Here is a 20,071-nt window from a genome sequence, read left to right on the forward strand (position 1 = left end):
AGTAAGATTTCTAGTAATAATGAAAGAAGGTCAGGTGGAAAGCGCATCTAAGAAATCTTAGGCATTCTTTAGTTTGGGACTCCACTCTCACTGTCCCTCTTTGAGAATATTGCCCTTTGATCCGCTTCTCTGGGTGTTGTTCGTTTTTGTTCTCCCTGCCCTGTGGCCTTTAAATATCCCTGCAAACATTCAAGGCCCAGCTAGCAGAGACTTGCATTCCAGCTACAAAATGACAGGGTGACGATGCACAGCTGGGCGGAGGCCTGCGTGTGTGTGCGCGCTTTTTCCAGCTGCCAGCAGGGACGTCAGTATCAGAGGAGGGCCTTTCGCCCGCTTGAGAAACCCAGCAGAGTCCCACACGCTTCTTTGGCCTTGGCTCTCTTTCTCCCTGTGGATCTGTGTTGCTGCACACTGAGAGAGGCAACCCGTGAGTTGTGGGTGCAAGCCCTTTCCTGTCACAGAGAAGGCACAGAGACGAGGAGCCTTGCACAAGCAGGGCTGGGGTGTCACTGAAGTGCAGAATTGCAGACGGGGTGGGGGAAGCAGCTGATTAGCTCCGCTCACTTCAACATCTGGGCACACATCTGCTCTCCCAGCCTCAGAAGAGGCTTCCTGTTGGTTTCCCGGCACCCTTCTCAACAATGGAAGTCAGCAGCAGTTCCTTGCCCTGCAATGGTAAGTCGAGATTAACAATGATTTATGTAAAGTATGTGTGCAAGTTTGATGCTTCATATGTGGGCATGTAAAGTTTTCACGCAATGCCATGTTGAAATTTTGAATGGCCCAGTGCATGGGCGATCTACACCAGCCTTTGCAAGCTGGTGTTCTCCTGATGTTTTGGACTACAATGGCCAGGCTGGCTGGGGGTGAAGGGAATTTTAGTCCAAAATATCTGGAGGGCTCCATGTTGGCAAAGGCTGATCTAAGTGATGTGCTGTCCATATAATCTTATTGATTAGTTTTTACTGCAGGGATGAAAATGGTTAATTCCAGTGGAATATTTTATTTTCTATCTTGTGTGGATTTTTTTTTTAAGGGCAGTAAAAGAGTCTCTCTAACTGAACTTCTTTCATAGGAGTTGTGGTTTTGGTGTGTAATGAATGAGGACCTAAGATTAGCATGCACATAAGTCACTGTATCTGTTTCACTGCCATCTGAGACCTCATTTTATTTGCGATTTGGACCAGGACAACTTTGCAAATATTGATGGATTGATGTTACTTTTTTACTCACTGCAGAGTACAGTGTGTATGAGAGCAAAATCAAAACATATTTACAAAACCTGACGTGAAAATGTATTCCTTGATTGCAGGCAAATCTATATTTTCTGGAATATTTAATTTAAAAAAGAATGAGTTTGGGAGTTGCACTGTGTGATATTCAACATTGGTCATACTCAGACTAGACTATCACCTGCTAGTACTGTATTTCCAAGAGAAGTTGCTTACTTTTTGGCTTGATAACTGCCAAACAGAACCGTGTTGTGTTGTTCACGAAGGTAAAATATTATTGTTGCATTGTATGTTACTATGCCTTTGACATGCATGGCACGTTACAAAGTACAAAAAAATAGGTCTCTGCCCCGAGGGCCTTACAGTCTAAAATTCAACACATAGACGTTAAGGGTAGTGTTATGTGCTAGTCGTACTCAGAGTAGACCCACGAAAGTTAATAGACTAACTTGGGTTTATTAATTTCAGTGGATCTACTCTGAGTAGGACTTAGTTGAATACAAACCTAAATATCTATGTAGCATTTTCCCCAAGGGCTTCACCCCATTTCCATACATTAACTTTACAATCCTGACAGCAGGCAGGTCTATAAGGTAGGCTTCTATTCTTGTCTCCATATTGTAGGTTTGTTTTGGGCTGAGGCTGAACAGAATGTGTTTTTTCTGCAACCACCTACTGAGTTTATGGCTGGGGAGATTTGAACTCTGGACTTCTTAATCTCCCACCACCTCATCTCCTAAAATCATTGTACTAGCTCTTAATAATGGCACAATGCTGTGCATACTACTCAGAAGTATGTCCTATTTAGTTCAATGGGACTTACTCCTAGGTAAGTGTGTGTAGGGTTGGAACCTTAGTCTATTTATTCCCATCTGACAAATAATGGAGGGTATAATTATTCATATGTACATATGTGTGGAAGGGTTGTAAAGACATGACAGTCTTCTTCCAGTGTGTGAATGGGGGAAATGTAAGATTGAGAGCGGCTTCTTTACCCATTTCTTAAAGAGCTGCGATGATGGCATCTGGCGTGTGCAACTTTTGTGGCTCATTTTCCAAGTGAAATGGTTTCTTCAAGCAGCTAAAAAACAGGCAGAAGAGGGCAAAAGGTGGGGGCGAAATAAATAAGCAATAGTGAGATGTTCACGAGGGGCAACCTAGGTTGCTGTAGAAGTAGCTCTATGTCAGAGGCTCCCAAATTGCGGTCCGTAGACCACCAGTGGTCCGTGAGCTTCATTCAGGTGGCCCATGGCCACTTATCTTTGTTGCTCTTCCTTTCCACCCCACCAGCCTTCAGGCCAGCACAGCTGGACCATGGTGCACAGCTGGCCTTCCTTTCCCTGTGGCCTTGAGCCCAGCATGGCTGGGCTGCCACGTGCTCATTCACCTTCTTTTCCCATCTCCCCCCCCCCCTTCCTGGACTGCAGCTTGGTGTTGCCCGCTTGTGTTCCTCCCTCTCCCCCGCCCTTGAGCCCAGTGCAGCTGGGTCACACTGTAGTTTGCAGCGCCACCTTCATATATGGAATTCCATACAATTTTATACAAACAAATGCTTTTTTTATTTCTTATTTTGTTTTTATTGTATTACAATCTGCAAATAAAATACAATATATGAAATAAAATTAGCATTTTATTGTATTACAGTTTGAATTCTATGAAATGCAAATGGTAATACAATAAAATGCAATGTAATAAATATAGAAGCAGTAAAAATACAATTAAAAATCATACAGCATGTAGCACAGAGCATTGCAATTGCTACAAGAGGCGGAAAAAGCATTCAGTTCGTCTATCAAGACCCTCAGCAATTTTCAAGTAGTCTGTGGGGGAAAAAAGGGTTGGGAACCACTCTGCTCTTTGTCAAGCAGGTTTCTTGTTAGATGACGAGATCTGTGAAGCTTTCAAGCCTGCCTCCCACACCAAAATAGGCTGGTCCAATAAAAAATCAATCATTACATACATGTGGCCTTTCAGCGGCATGGAGATATAATCTTAAACCTGTAACCACGCAAGATAAAACTGTACCTAAAATGGTGTGCCTCCCCTACTTCCTTTCTACGTTGCCACTTCCTTTATAGAGAAAAAGAAGGTTGTGGTTTTTAAGAGTCCTGGAGGGTATCATAAGCAAATAAAAACAAATCCCACTTTAAAACAATTTAAAATAAGGGGCTCCCAAACTGTGGTCCGCAAGCTTCAGTCAGGTGGTCTGTGGTGTTTCTGTGGAGGATGGTGGGTACAGCAGCGGCTGTGTCATTCTTAGAACCCAGAGGTCTCCAAGACGGACCAGGAGTGCCTAGGCGAGAAGGTGCCTGAATGGAGTGGAGAGGATTTATAGCAAAGTTAGTCGGGGAGGAGCCTAGGATTAAGAAGCTGAAACAGTGAAAAACCATGCAGCATCTAGCACAGAGCATTGCAATTGCTACAACAGGTGGAAAAAGCAATTGCTGTTCCTCCAAGACCCTCAGCGATTGTCAAGTGGACTGTGGGGGTGGGGGTGAAATTAAGGGCCCAGAATCACTCATCTAGATAGTCGTCTCTCATTCTAACATGTGATTTGAAGGATCTCAGGTTTGCTTATTTATACCTATGCCCCTTTACTCAGAAAAAGATCCCACTGAGAAACAATCCTGTTTTTTAGATGTTCTGTTTTTAAACGTTTTAGATATGTTTTTATAATATTTTTTATTGAATTGTTTTACCACTGTAGTGCTTGCCACCCTGGGCTCCTTTGAGAGGAGGGATGGGATAGAAATTTAATAAACGTACAAATAAAGAAATGTTTACTCAGAAACAGGTCCCACCTGGAACTGGAGACAGACCGTCCTTTTTGTCAGGGGCGAAGGGCATTTCTCTACACTGCTTGTTTAGTGTGGAACTGCCCTGCTCAGTTCATTTATTATTTTTATTTTTATTTGCAGCGCATCCACACCATGACACCATCCATCCATCCATCCATCCATCCATCCATCGCCTTCCTATATTTTCTCTGTGCTTCTTCTGTCTTTTCTAAGTGAGATAGTTTATTGAGCATTCATGCTGATATGCTTGCAGAAAACTTGCATGGAGGTTGTACGATAGCAACTTTTTATTCAACGTTTATCCTGCAATGTTCATGCGGAGGTTATGTGACGTTACTAGCTGTTGGTTGTTATCTTGCATTTTCCAGTGCAATTTTCTAACACATTTCTTATCAGACGTTGAGCAAAAACAGGTTGTGCCATTATAGCTGATTGGGAGCACAGCAAACCTGCTTCTGCAAAAGTTTGAACGTCATGCGACAAAGAAAGAGACAGGGAAATGCACCAGAAAGTGTGAGGTAACACTTGCTTTGATGCAGTGTCATCTAACTTTAGGAACAATAGAAGCTACCTTATACAGAGCCAGACTATTGTTCCATCTAGATCAGTATGGTCTACACTAACTGGCAGCATCTCTACAGGCTTTCAGGCAGGGATAATTTCCATTCCTACCTGGAGATGCCTGAGATTGACCCTGAGACCTTTTGCATGAAAAGTAGGGGCTTATGCACACGAGAGCCTAATTTCGTACTAAAGAAGCTCCTTTTACCATCACAATAGCTTTTCAAGGTCCACACTTATTGCTCAATGGTAGCTTCCAGTGCGCTGTTTTCCTTTCACACAAGAAGGCATTCCTCTGAATGGTTTAGTATCTCTGTTTCCTGGTGGCCCTGCCCCCAATTTTACATGTTTACTCCCTCCTGAGTATCCATATTGCTAATGGAGAAGGGGAGGGTTTTTTTGGCAGTTTCATTGTTTCTTGTCAATTGCACTCCTCTGGCTTCAGCCCTGAGAGCCTTGGGTGCAATTGAGGCAAAACTATATGAAACTGATTAGAAGGGAGATTGAGTGAAAGGCAAGGTAGGCAGTGGCTGCAGCAGCTTTTGCGGGGGGCAGAGAGAGGGGGAGTGAGCGATGGGGCATAAGAGAGCCTGCCCACTAAAAAAACACCAAAGCAAAGCACCTATACTGAGGAGTGCAGTGAAGCTGAGACGGTGTTTCCTTTTCACATTTTAATAGGATTGGGTTGATACGGATGTAAAGGGAAAAGCTGCACTTTAGCTTCTGCTTGCCTGCAATGTCATGTAATGTTCTATCACTGAGCCCTTCCCTAAAGAAAACAGAGCTCCTGTACTTTTCATAGTTGTGCAGAAGAAGAAGTAGCCTGCAAGACAGAGGTTGTTTGTGCATAACATAGGAAGCTGCCTTATATCGAGTCAGAACATTGGTCCATCTAGCTCAGTACTGTCTGCACTGACTGGCAGTGGCTCTTCAGAATTCAGACTGAGATGTCTCCCAGCTCTACATTGGGGATTGAACCTGGGCCTTCTGCATGCAAAGCAGATGCTGTACTAGGGATCTTTGGTCCTCCAAATGAATCCTCATTGAATAGCCAACGTTGTCTAATCTACTTGCAAGCAAATCAGGATGAGTGCTCAATAAATAGGCCAATAAACGGAAAGCAACCCGAAACCCTAGAGAGCTGCTGCCAATCTGTGTAGGCAATACTGAGCAAGATGGACCCATCAGTGATCTGACTCAATATAGGGTAGCTTCCCAATTATGCTTAAATTATTTTGTGCTTAGTGCTATTTAAATAATTGCCTTTTTTTAAATGAATCACTTTGATTTTTTTTAAATGATAGGTGAATTGGACCTGCACCATCCATAGTAATTGTGTCATGCTCACTGGTGTGGATGGAACATAGTGGGTTGTATAGCATCATAGAATAGTAGAGTTGGAAGGGGCCTATAAGGCCATCAAGTCCAACCCCCTGCTCAGTGCAGGAATCCAAATTAAAGCATACCCAACAGATGGCTGTCCAGCTGCCTCTTGAAGGCCACCAGTGTCGGAGAACCCACTACCTCTCTAGGTCATTGGTTCCATTGTCGTATGGCTCTAACAGTTAGGAAGTTTTTCCTGATGTCCAGTCGTAATCTGGCTTCCTGCAACTTGAGTTCACACACAGGAAAAAACCACAATGCTTCCAATAGAGCTGAAACCCAACTGCAATTCTGCTTGTAGCAGAGGAGCAACCATTAGTAGCAGCCATAGCGTAGTGGCAAATTCAGAAGTGCAGGGTCCCTTCATGATGGTCACACCACGGCCCCCTCACAACCATGACCCCTTTTCCATTTTCCTTCATCTCCCTTGCTCTCTGTGTTATCTCCAAGTCCACACTCCACTAGAGCAGATGTGCGTATGGGCCAAACAGCATGAAAGGGGAGTCTGTGTCATAGCTACTGAGAAGATTCTTCTCAAGCTGATTGGCTCATACATAGGGACCTGGTTGGGACCCTGCTCCCAAAAAAGTAATGGGTCTGTGACCCCCCACGACCCTGGACAACTATACTCCTGTGTAGTGCTAGTAGGAGCCATCACCTAAACGTTACCCCTTGTGTGCATACATTTTAATTGTTTCACTGTCATCTCTGCTCCAACAAGTTTTGCAGGTTTTAAACTGACACCAAAACCTGCAACACCTTTTTTGTTATTGTAAGTCACCCTGGGTCTCTTTTGCAAAAAACAAGCAACTAATAAATAAAAATAATAATCCAGAAGCAGTAGCAAGATTTTATTCAGACAGGCCTTTGTTCTCGTAAACTGTCTTGTTATGACCAGTATAAATACATTTTTTTTAAAAGTGGATTTTGATTTTATTGGTTTCATTGATGTGTTTTAGCTGCCTTTGCTTTGATTGTTATTTTGTGTATTGCTTTGTATGCTACAGCTTGAGCATCATTTGGTGGAAAGGTAGGATGCAGATTTAACACACAAACAAGTAAATAAGATATGGGTGCACCCCATAGGCAGCACTGTCTGTCTCATAACACCTTCCATATTCAGAATAACAGTTGTCTCCCTGTAGCCTAACTTGAAAAGGAATTCAAAGGTTGTAGTCGTATACTCACTTACCTAGGAGTATGCCCCACTAAATCCAGATCAGGACCATGCTGTGTGTGTATGGGGGGGAGGGTTTAAAATGTCTTGGAAAATGGAAATGGACTGCCTTCAAGTCGATTCCGACCTATGGTGACCCTAAGAATAGGGTTTTCATGGTAAGCGGCATTCAGAGGTGGTTTACCATTGCCTTCCTCTGAGGCTGAGAGGCAGTGACTGGCCCAAGGTCACCCAGTGAGCTTCATGGTTGTGTGGGGATTCGAACCCTGGTCTCCCAGGTCGTAGTCCAGCCCCTTAGCCACTACACCACACTGTCTTACTGCGTTGTTTTTCCAACAAAAAAAAATTTATACACACACACACACACACGCACACACAACTCTCTAAACTACTGTTCGCCCATCAACATACTAGCAGCCAATTGCACCTTTGAGCAGAGATTGCCCATTCACACGGGCATTTTTTTTGCAGGAAAATGGCACGAGGGCAAGTGTTAAGCACTCCTTTGCCGCCCTGGGCTCCTACTGGGAGGAAGGGCGGGATATAAATCTAATAAATAAATAATAAATAATTCATTTTCCCACGCCATGGTCCTGATCCAGATCAAGTGTTGTCCCCCCCATTTTTTGTTAAGAGAAGGTCCTGTGTTTTAATTTTTTTAAAAAAATATCATGTTTATTAATATGTAATTGGTCCTAATCCCAAAGAAAATGTGCACTGGTCTGCAAATTAGAAGCTGCAGTTTTATGTACAATGAAGTTTATTTCCAAATACGGGAAACTGTGTTTAGGATCGGTCTGCAAGTGGTGTGCTCACACACACATAAAATCAAGATGTTTCCCTGATGTAATTAAACATAGCTCATTCAACATGTTCTGTTCCGCAGCATTAATGTACTAATTTTACATGCCCGCAGATTTGCATTTGCTTTCTTTCATGACCCAAAATGGATATTTTCAGGCCAACACGATTTGATTAAATCTCTTGACTTCACTGTCTCTTCTGCACCCAAAGAGTTTCCCAAGAGTTAGATTTTTGTTTTCAAACACGGATTCTCCATAATGTGACGTGTTTCCTCTTTAGTGCAGGCAGGGTGGGGACCTCAGAGGAAGCAGATCTGTTCAAGCAGGCTTAACTGGAAAGGGTGAATCAGCTGATGGGGGAAGCTTTGAAAGTCTGAGCCAGAAACCTGGCAGGAGAGGGAGGGCTGGTGTGGGCAGCTACTCTGGATTCCCCGGGGCGGAAGCGTTGCAAGAATATAAAAAGACAGAGTAGACACACCTGCAACCTGCCAGGGAGGGGTGAGTTTGTCAACCTGGCTTAAGTTTAGTTCTTACACATTTCCACATCAGGTTGCAATTTTGATGGAATTAAAAATATTATTTTAGTACAAATTTCTCCTACTATGCACATGTTTGCAAAGCAGTTTCCCCAAATATACACATTTCTGCAAAGCACATTTACCCTAATATAATGCATTTTGTATGGTTTTATTAGCCAATATATGCATTTTTATGCATCCTTTATCCTAGTATATGCACTTTTTGTACGCATTACTTGCTGGAGAAATGCACTGAAGCGGAAATTTTGAAGGATCTGTTTGTGTATTGTAGCGGAAAGTGCAAACTAGATAAGTTCACCATTAAACACAATTTAAACTGAATGTCTTTTCCATCGCTACCTGCAACAAAAAGTCACAGTTTGGAATATTCCTGTTCAGGGTTACAGCCAGCCAACCAGCCATGCCTTCTTCTAGGTGACTCCATTCCATCCCCCTGGTTTTCTGTTTTCCCTCCCCAACAGACACTCGTCTTTGTATAGCCACAGCAAGCTCACTCCTCACTGGACTGTTTTTGCCTCCCCTCCCCCGTTCTCTAACGATCTGCTTACATTTCTGCAAACCTTGGGTGTTTCCTTGAAGCCTCTTACACCTCCTTGAACATGGTTGTTGCCACTTAGCCACATAAGGATCAGCATTCAAGAATACTATTAATATATAGGACAGGGGCTGGGGAACCTGGTGCACTCCAGATGTTGCTGGACTCTAGCTCCCATCAGCCCTAGGCAGCATGGCCAAAGATCAGGGATGATTGAAGGGAGTTGGAATCCAGCAGCATCTGGAAGGTCACAGGCTACTAGCCATCAAGGCTGTGCTCTTCCTCCATGGCTGGACCAGTATGCTTCCAAATACCAGTTGCTGGAAGCCACAGGAGGAGAGAGTGCTGTTGCGCTCTGGTCCTGTTTGTGAGCTTCCCATAATGGGCATCTGGTTAGCCACTGTGAGAAGAGGATGCTGGAGTAGATGGGCCATTGGCCTGATCCAACAGGCTTTTCTTAGGATCTATAGGTGCCCTAACCCTGTATAGGACATGATTTGGTGATGTACTTTTCATGTAAATTGCTCATGCATGCAAGCTTTACACAGTGTCCACACAATGCTATCCTTATCAAAATTCCACCCCATAATTTCTCTCCCCTCCCCACCCTCCAATTTATCCCAGTTTTACTATTTCCACAGGTTTTTTTTTTTAACTTCCTGGATTTTCCTTTGGGAGGAAGGGCAGGATATAAATAAATAAAATAAATAAATAAATAATAAACCGGAAATTACATGAGAAAATAATATATTGGGGGGGGGTGACATTTGGATGAGGATGGTGTTATGTGGATTCTGTAAAAAAAACTTGCATGCCTAAGCAGAGTCTACAATAAACCGCCACCTGGAGACTGCTCAGTGTCACAGTGCTTATGATGTGAAGAATGACAAGAATCTCTTTATAATGGGTGAAGTCTTAAGCATAGATCAGAAAGTTGCTCCTCATTTCCCCCAATCAGTACGAAGTTAGGAACATGGGAAGTGGCTTTATAGTGAATCAGGCTGTTGGTTTATCTAGGGGCCCCTGCAGACTATTATTATTATTATTATTATTATTATTATTATTATTATTATTATTATTACATTTATATCCTGCCTTTCCTCCCAGAAGGAGCCCAGGGTGGCAAACAAAAACACTAAAAGCACTTTAAAACATCTTTAGTACAAAAGACTTAATATGTTTTAAAATTAAAACAAAACATCTTTTAAAACATATTAGAACAAAACATCTTTGAAAAACAATTTAAAAAACGTCTTTAAAAGCAATTCCAGCACAGACGCAGACTGATCTCTATGTAAAAGGCTTGCTGAAAGAGGAAGGTCTTCTATAGGCACAGACAAGATAACAGAGATGGTGATTGTCTAATATGTAAGGGGAGGGAATTCCAAAGTGGGTGTTGTACTGTGCATGTTTTCTGCAACGTGTCATTGATGAAATCATAGTATATTTTCTTAGTGTTATATGCCTTCAATTCGATTATGACTTATGGCGACCCTAGGAATCGGCGACCTCCAGTAGCATCTGTTATAAATCATCCTGTTCAGATCTTGTAAGATTAGGTCTGTGCTTAGTGGTGGATTTATACAGGGCCATCTACACATCATTCCAGTTTATTAGTTGCTCTATGATGCTTCCCCAGGGTCACTGCATTATTGATGTCATTGTGATTAACATGTGTGTGGCCTACGAGGGATTTGGGAAAGAGAAGGATCCAGCCCACCAGCCAGATCCTTGGCTTAGATCTGTTTCTTTCAATTAACCTCTCTGACTTTTCACTTACACTCAAGAAACTTTATTCTTCCTACTTTAAGTTACATTCTGGCCGTTGCACTAAGGACACATGATAACCCAGGGGGCACTTCCACTTCCCTGTCTGCCCCTCCTCCAAAAACAATCAAAATCCTGGCAGCTGTTGCTGGCAGTCCTTCCGTAGGCAAGCAAAGACTTTTTTTATTTCAACAAGCCTTTGGAACTGAAAGCTGTTAAGGACAGGTCTTGAAGGGTGCTGCATTGCTATTGTCTAATTGTATTATTTTAAACTGAGTTTGAATTATTTTAACTGTATGTATGAATGGTTTTAATACTGTAAATTGTTTAATTTGATTTTAATCTAGACTTTTGTATGTTTTTAATTATATGTGTGCTTTTATCTGGAAGCCGCCGTGAGTTCCAGTTTTGGAAAAAGGGCGGGGTAAAGATAATGATAATAAATAAATAAATATAAATAATCAGCGCCATGCCTGATATTTTAAAAGCCATTCAAGTTTGCTTTGCAAACCAAGAGAATTTCCAAACGTGGTGAAAAATGCATTTGGAATAAAATGGCTCAGGCGTGGGATTTGTTTGAAAGGGGATGCTGAAGCAAGCAAAATTTTGAATGTATGCAGAAGCGGCTCTGGGTGTGACTCATCACATTTTTGCTTTCAGCCTTAGCCAGAGAACACCAGGAACCAGTTGCCATCCTCTGAGTCATCCTTCAAATTCATGTTATGAATTGCCTGGCCAAGGCCTCATTCTCAAAACTTGTTCTCTCATGTGTTGTAGCCACATGCAATGAAAACTATGCAATCCCATGATGGCTAGTTATTATCCTATTAATGCATTGCCTGTCATTATGACGGGCTTGGTTTCAGTCTTTGGTTACTGCCAATTATGATGATCCTGATGTTGTTGGTACTACAACTCCCAGCATTCTTCAGCATGGCCCCTGCTGGGGCTGATGGCGCAGTCTGGAAGTGAGTACTAAGAGGCCTCTATCAAGTGTGGCAACTGGAGCATCATCTGAATCAGAGTTCACCTCGTGCCAACATTGGGACCTTGAGGCAGGGGACACGACAGGCAAGAATGCCCCAAACCACCATCCTTTCTGTTGCATTGCCTGGTGACAAAACTCTCAAGTGTGTGACTTAACACACAGGTAGAGATGGAAGATGTGTCAATTTCAGCTCTGTCAGTTTCTCATTGTTCCAGTCTTGAACCCAGTTCTCCAAGTTTTTGCAGCAATTTGCATTTTAAAAAATCCTCAAGGAAATTCTTCAGCATTTTAGGGTAAATTTCTCCTACCAAACACATTTTTGTATGCAGTGTTTACCAATATATATATTGCTCCTAGGGCACCCCAAATTGTGCTCAGATCCCAGCATCCGCCATCTAAGTTTCTAGAGGCATCTACACATATAACGTAGCATATGCAAAATTTGAGCCTGTGTCCAAAGACCTATTGATACTGTGATGTTTTCTGTTGTTAAAAATTATTTGAACATCAACTTAAGAACATAAGAAGAGCCTGGTTGCTGGATCAGGCCAAACGTCCATCTAGTTCAGCATCCTGTTCTCACAGTGACCAGCCAGAGGCACACGTGAAAAGCTCACAAGCAGGACCTGAGAGGAACAGCACTCTCTCCACTTGTGTGACTTGCAGCAACTGGTATTCAGAGGCATATCGCTTCCTGCAGTGGAGGTAGAACATAGCCATCGTGGCTAGTAGCCATTCTTGGCCTTACCCTCCATGAATTTGTCTAAAACCCTTTTAAAGCCATCAAGGTTGGTGGCCATCAGTACATCTTCATTTCTTTTGTCTGTTCTGAATCTTTGGGCAGGGCTGTAGCTCAGTGGCAAAAGATCTGCTTTGCATGCCGAGGGTGGCATGTTCAGTCCCCAGCAACTCCAGGCAAGGCTGAGAGAGATCCTGCCTGAAACTCTGGAGAGCTGCTGCCAGTCAGTGTCGACAGTACAGAGTTAAATGGACCAGTGGTATGATGTGGCGTAAGGCAGCTTCCTGTGTTCAGTTTCATTGGATGCATCATTTGGCCTGTTTTTTGTTTTTTTAAATGTGTTTTTTGCAAGCCGTTCTGAGGAGTTTTGAAGGCAAAAGAAATGAATGAGTTGAGACAAAACTCCCAAAACTCTCAGCTTGTGTTAAAACTACCCAAGGAGAGGCCGTATGTAATCACAGCAGATCTGCCTTGCTGATTCTTAATGCCGCCACAAGGTGGAACATCTAGATTACAAAGCAAAGCTAAGGGTTGAAACAAATGGAATCAGAGAAGGATCATAACACCTATTTGGGCATGTTTTTCCTCCCCTCAGATTATCACTCTGGTTACTTGCAGCAGGAGAATTCCATTCATTGGGGCAGATTCAGCACGTAGGCCGTTTCCAGAATGTTTTGCTATTTTGTCAGCGGGATTCAGTCTCATAGGGGCAAATTCAGGTTGCACAATGAAAGTGCATTTGGTGCTCCTGTGCAACAAAACTGCTTCCAAAAAACCCCAAACCCTGACTTCTTATAGTGAGGACAGTGATGAGGAAATGCACTGGAAAGTATAAACTCCCTGCAAACAAATCGAAATGAATGCTCAGTAAACAGTGGAACAGTGGAGACTGGTGACTCAAAGGTCAGTGAGGCAGCGAATCCACTCTGAGTTTTAGTCGGAACTTTCAAGGAGTTGAAAGCAACTTGGGCAGCTCCTTGAAAGTTCAGACTAAAACCTGGGGCGGATTCACTGCTCCACTGAGATCGGAGCCACCAGTTCCCACTGCAGTGGACATCATCCCTGCAAACAAATGAGGATGAATGTTGTATAAATAGGTAATCTGGAAATTACCACAGATGTAACTAGTACTGGATGGATGGATGGATGGATGGATAATTTAGAGATGGACAATCTGCAGCCCCCAGGCCAGATGTGGTCCACGGAGCTGTTCAATCTGGTCCGTGGCCTGTGTTGGCCCCTCCCCCTTCTCTGCCCTGCCACAGAGCTCTGTATCATCAAGGCAGTTTAAAAACAAAAAGGCTGGTGTCTCTTTGTTGGGGATGAGAGAGCTGCAAAATGTAAAGCCAGAATCTAGCGTGCAACCTAGAATGGCTATTAAGCCAGTTTACGCTTGGTAGTGTACAACAAACTGTGGAGAACTTACTTGCCAGTGGGGTATTTTCCCCAAAGCAAATGCCACCTTAAAAAGAGCGGTTTTCCTCAGGAGTATAGCAGGAGAGGAAGAGGCTAATTTCTTCCTCGGTGACTGCTGTAACTCCGATAATTATGAGCCCCCAGTACCAGATGCTATTTTTCTTTTTAAAAAAAGAAATAAACTTGCATGTTAAACGTCACGTCTAGATTGGCCCTGGTCTGCATCTATTCTAAAACAAATACAGTTGGTTCCACTGTAAAATTAAAATTGGGGCTATAATCCTATTCAACAGGGGTTGACAACCCTTTTGGGACAGTGGGCACATTTGGGATTTTGAGGAAGTGCCGTGGGCTCCAGTCACAAAATGGCTGCCGTGGGGTGTGTGGCATAACATTAAATGACTGTCAGGGGTGTGCGGCATAACATTAAATGACTGTCAGGGGTGTGTGGCATAGCATAAAATCACTGGCACAGAAAAAGAGACAGAACCACAAAATGGTGCAGGAATGCCTGCCCACTGACTCCCACCTCTGTCAGGTGCCCCAGGAATGGGAAAGAGGCACCTACATCACTTATTCACGGAGATATGCTTTTTGCACCTCTCCTGTGTTCAGAATGGACAGGAGTGCAGGTGCAGGAGTCCAGTCCTGGCATCCAATGAAATGTGGGCATGTTTAAAGGGGCATGTTCAGTGTAGGAGAGGCTGGGCCAGTGCAACAGGAACTGAGTAGGAAGAGCCTCTTGTACTTTATGGACTTTTGAGGGGATATTTGCCAAGATCTTTTCTGGTCACCATTGGAGGTACTGGAAGGGATACTGATGCCCACAGGCACTACATTGGTGACCCCTGCTGTACCCGCACACACGTCCATGAGAGTAAGTCCTATTGAATGCATTGGGGCTTACTTCTGAGTAGTCACATATAGGAATGGGTGAGACTTTCGATTCAGTTGACATTTCAAGCAGAATTTATCAAATTCTCAATTTCTGAAACAATAAGAGAACCGAAACACAGCCATCCTTCGAAATTTGCACTTATTACACTTTTGAAGTGTAGTTCACCAACTAAACAATTTTTATAAAAAATGCATATATTAGAGGAAAGTGTGCATAAAATGAATATATGAGTGAAAATAACATGCAAAAAGGCATGATATGATTAGAAAGGGCTTGCAAAAATGTGCACCTTAGTCAAAACTGCCTACAAAAATGTGTTTATTTAGTGGTGGAGAATTTTCATGAAGTTTTTTTTTTTAAAAATTCAGATTGCTGCAGAAATGTGGAGAACTGAATTTAACATTACAAAAGTGAGAAACTTAAAAAACCGAATTTGACAGATCTTTCTATCCCTACTCGGGCATGCAGTGTCACCAGTATGCGGATGACACGCAGCTCTATCTCTCATTCAAATCTTCACCGAGGTTGGCTGTAGAAACCCTGTCCAAGTGCCTGGAATTGGTGAGTGGCTGGATGGGAAGGAACAAGCTGAAGCTGAACCCTGACAAAACCGAGGTACTTGTGGGAGACAAGGGAAGGTTGGGGGATGTTGACCTGGTGCTCAATTGGGTACAATTGCTCCTGAAAGACCAGGTCCGCAGCCTGGGGGTCATTCTTGACTCCCAGCTGTCCATGGAGGCTCAGGTCTCGGCTGTGAGCCAGGCGGTGCTGTATCAACTCCATCTGATACGGAGGCTGCGCCCCTACCTTCCCAACCATCTGCTCCCATCTGTGGTACATGCCCTTGTCTCCTCTCGCCTAGATTACTGTAATGCGCTGTACGTGGGGTTACCCGTGAAAACGGTCCAGAAGCTGCAACTGGTACAGAATGCGGCGGCTCGCCTGATTAAAGGCAGCCGCCAGCGAGATCACATCATTCCAGTGTTGAAGGAGTTGCACTGGCTACCGGTTGTTTTCCGGGCCCAATTCAAGGTGTTGGTTCTGACCTTTAAAACCCTATACGGTTTCGGACCAGTCTATCTGAAGGAGCGCCTCCAACATCATCAGGGATGCCGCTCAACAAGATCAGCCTCAAAAGGCCTTCTCTGTCCCACCAGTTAAAACAGCTAGACTGTGAGGACTAGGTAGAGGGCTTTTTCAATTGTGGCTCTCACTTTGTGGAATTCCCTCCCAAATGATCTCCGCCATGCCCCCTCTATGATGAGCTTCCGCCGGGCCTTGAAGACCTGGCTCTTCAGGTAGGCTTTTGGGGTGGGTCAAGTTTTATTATTATTGTTGAGATTTTTAATGTTTTAATGTATTTGTATGTTTTTATTTTGTACATCGCCCAGAGTGGCTGGACAGCCAGCCAGATGGGCGACTAATAAATTTAATTAATAAATAAACAAAAATAGGATTGTACTGTGAGTGTTCTCATAAGTAAGCTAAGCAAGCATTCTTAAGCTACCACCCTATGCTCTCTATCTGGGAATTAAACCCATTGAACTCCATGGGAGTTATTTCCAAATAGACATGCATAGAACAGTGGTTTTTTTTTTTTTTTTAAATAGGAAACTGTTGTGGCCTGTTTACTCATTCACTCTATTTCACTTTCCCTCAGTATTTTCTTCCCCATTTTTTGCCACCGTTGACACTCAGCCTTTTCCACATCTCTCTTTTCAGCCCATCCGGCTCTCCCCTGCCACTTTTCGTACACCCCTTTCCAGGTTCTTCTCCAGAGAACCTTACCTAGAACCAGGACTTCATTGGAACTAGAAATCCTTGGGAAACACGTCCAGGAACATGTTCAGTCCTATCTACTCGGGAAGATATAAAGTACCAGTGATAAGTAGGGTGTTTCTGAGCATATGCAGAGTGTCTTTTCCTTACTACAATCAATGGTCATCCACTGGAGCAGGTGTAGGGAACCTTTGACCCTCCTGATGTTGCTAAACTACATCTCCCATCTGCCCCAGCAAGCATAGCCAGTGGCGAGGGATTGTGGGAGTTGTAATTCAGCAGCATTAGGCTGGCCAAAAGTTCCCCACTTCTGCACTGGAGGAAGGGCTCCCAGGTCAGGGGGTTTGACTTCCAGATACCTGCAGCTGTCAATTAAAGCAATGTCTGGATGGGAGATTGAATACACCAGCAAGACTAGAAGACCTCTTGCTGCAGGATTCAGGATTCCATTTCTCCCTCCCTACAAGCTGGGCTTCTCCAGTAGTCTGCTGGTTAGCAGTGGTGTTTTGGTTCTAGGAAAACTGGCCAGCTCTTAAGTGCTGGGGAAATGTTTGAACCTCACCCACCTCTGCACGGGGCCATTCCGATGCTTATGGTGTGCACAGGACATGGGGAGTGACTTTATAATAAGTCAGGCTGTTGGTCCATCTATTTTAGTTCTGTCCACACTGGCTGGCAGCTGCTCTCTAGGGTTTCCAGCCATACCTGAAGGGCATTTGGGGGGCATTTCCAGCCCTACCTGAAGACTCTGGGGCTTGAATCTGGGGTCTCCTGCATGAAAAAGTAGGCACTCTACCACTGAGCTATGGCCCTTCCCCATACTAGGAACATAGGAAGTTGGCTTATATCAAGCCAGACCAGTATTGTACGCCCTGACTGGCAGCAGCTGTCCAGCGTTTCAGGCAGGGGATGTTCCCAGCCCTAGCTGAAGTTGCTGGGAATTGAACCTGGGACCTTCCGTATGCAAATCAGGTGCTCTACCACTGTGTTTTGGCAGTGAGCCTGCTGCCAGAAAGCAATTTCTTTATTTCAGAGATACATTCCATCTCCTCTCCTGGATAAAGTTCTGCTGCTGTTTGCAGCAGAAGCCAGATTTGCAGAGGGCTGATTGGCCAGCCCTTGCGTGACTCATGAATCCACCTGCCACCTGTCCTTGGAGCAGATTTTTTTTTTTAAGAAGTGCAAAAACCTTTTTTAAAAAAAACAATTAAGCACTGGAAAAGTGTGTGTTTAGAAAATCTTGTCTGAAGCACGCAGGGAGGGTCGACAGTCCGTGGTCTGTTCTGAATCGAATATGTCACATGTGTCCTTTTGAAGAGTGAATGTGAAGGAAGCAGATCTTACCCCCTGCAAAAAACAAAAATCAAAGCCAACGCTCACTGCTTTTTCCAAGGATGTCCGGAGGCAATCTTCAATAATAGGCTTGACCAAAGTAGTTCAGGCATTGGTAATGTTACAACATGTAAGTTGGGACCCCTATGCATTTTTTACTCCACGTATGGCCACAAGAACACATTCCCTTAAGAAGCAAGATCTTTTGCATGGAGAAACAACCAAGCACTGTTTTAACGTGTTCCTAACCGGTCCCTGTTAACCAAGGACATACACTCACACAAGATTGTTCAGCAAAGCTGGTTGTATATAAGAAAGGAAGCACACCTTGATTGCATGCACATGGACTAATGTGGAGCAGCATATATCTTAAAATCGCATTTCGTTTAATGAATACATTCACACTCCTGATTCTAAGGAGAAAAAGAGAAACCTGACCTGGAAAGGAGACAAAGTGGTTTGGGCACAACATTTCTTGGTGGGGCTCAAAATAGGACTAAGAGTAAAGTTATATTTTCCCCAACTCTCGCTAGAGCAATCCAGAAGTTAGGTGAGAAAAGGTGATCAGGACTCAAGGCTTTGGAACGAGATTTCTGTGCCTATGAGAGTTGCTATTGGTTTATTATTATTATTATCATCAACAACAGCAACAGCAAGAGTTATATCCTGCCCTTCCTCACAACAGGAGCCCAGTGACCCCAGTTAAACTCTCCTCTTCTAAATCAACAGGCAATTAATTCCAGGCAATAGTAGTGTTACCTTTTCCTTGGTCCAGTATTCAATGGTGTCCTAAAGCAGATCCTAGGGAGTGGTGTGAAGATGTGTAGAGGATCGTTGGGACAGAGCGCACTGCCTAACCTGCGCAAAACTCCGGCCTGAAATGGGATTTTGAATCTCGTAGGTGTGCATGGAAGGGGAGCGCTGATATGGAAGGGGGGAAATAAAAAGGTTCTTTAGATATTGTATGTTCTGTAACTTTCCTGCTAGATGTCCCTGAAGATTGCCATCTTGCCTACGTGAGATGGACAATATAAATTCCTAAATTTGGAGTAAACAGTTTTTGTTTCACGATTCATGTCATAAATTGTGTCTCACATGGGCACTGAAGTCTGGTCAAAGGAAATCTATTCCCTGGAGGGAGTGATAAACGAACAGTTGGGTATTTCTCCTAGTCACGTCTCTGATTGCTAATTATTACCAATACTTGTCTCGTTGCATTTTTCTGGAATCAGCAAGCCTGGTATTCAGCTTAATGTCACAAACAGGAGTGGGGGGTCCCAGGGAGGCTGGTCCCAGAATGCAACACAAGCAAGAGAGATGCTATGGCCCACTGACATGAACCAAGGAAAAGTTTAGTCAAGCGTTTCCCTGTTGCAGTGATTTCAGAGTTGGACTACTGCATTGCACTCTGTGGGTCTTCCCTTGCTGTTGATCCAGAAGCTGTAGTTAGTGCAGAATACTGCAGCACAGCTGCTGACAGGAGACATACCTTGTGAACATATTACGCCTCTGCTCAGAGATCTGCACTGGTTGCTGGTTAGCTACTGGGCCAAGTTCAAGGTGTTAGGGTTAGTATTTAAAGTCCTTAATAGCTTGGGCCCAGTTTCCTTGCGGGATTGCCTTGCCCCATATGTGTCCACTCAACTGCTTCGATCTGCAGAACTGGCACTGTTACAAGTGCCACATAATACTCATTCCATACTCATCAGAAGTCAATCTTTAACTGGGAGGAAGGGCAGGATATTAATAATAATAATAATAATAATAAACTGTGGCAGCCCCTATACTTTGGAACTCCCTGCCTGTTGACATCAGGCAGGCATTTTTGCTGTACTCTTTCCAGCACTTGCTTAAAACATTTTTTGTTTAGGCAAGCCTATCCAGACATGTAGAAGTTGGCATGTGTTTTAATCTCTTTGTAGCTTACTGTTGATTTTAATTATCTTTTGATTGTTTTTGAATACCTGTTTTTAACTGTCTCTTTACTGATGATTTTAATTTTTATTTGTAAACTGGTTTGGGGTTTGATAACAATCAAATGGTACATAAATTTTGTTTAAATCATATAATAATATACTGGAGATCAGCATTCAACAATACACAGGATTTTGTTAAAAAAGAAAG

The 20,071-nt window shown here is 43.4% G+C and overlaps 1 protein-coding gene across 1 annotated transcript in view; it reads left to right on the plus strand.

Annotated features, from left to right (window-relative positions):
- Window positions 1-220: 220 nt before the first annotated feature.
- Window positions 221-20,071, plus strand: part of PLCD1 (phospholipase C delta 1) — a 70,421-nt gene continuing 50,570 nt past the window's right edge. Inside the window, exon 1 of the mRNA XM_061586322.1 lies at window positions 221-675. Coding sequence (XP_061442306.1) covers window positions 642-675 — 34 coding nt within the window. The 5' untranslated portion in view covers window positions 221-641. The remainder of the gene's footprint in view (window positions 676-20,071) is intronic.

This window comes from Rhineura floridana, chromosome 10 (assembly GCF_030035675.1).
Source record: "Rhineura floridana isolate rRhiFlo1 chromosome 10, rRhiFlo1.hap2, whole genome shotgun sequence".
Lineage (NCBI taxonomy): Eukaryota > Metazoa > Chordata > Lepidosauria > Squamata > Rhineuridae > Rhineura > Rhineura floridana.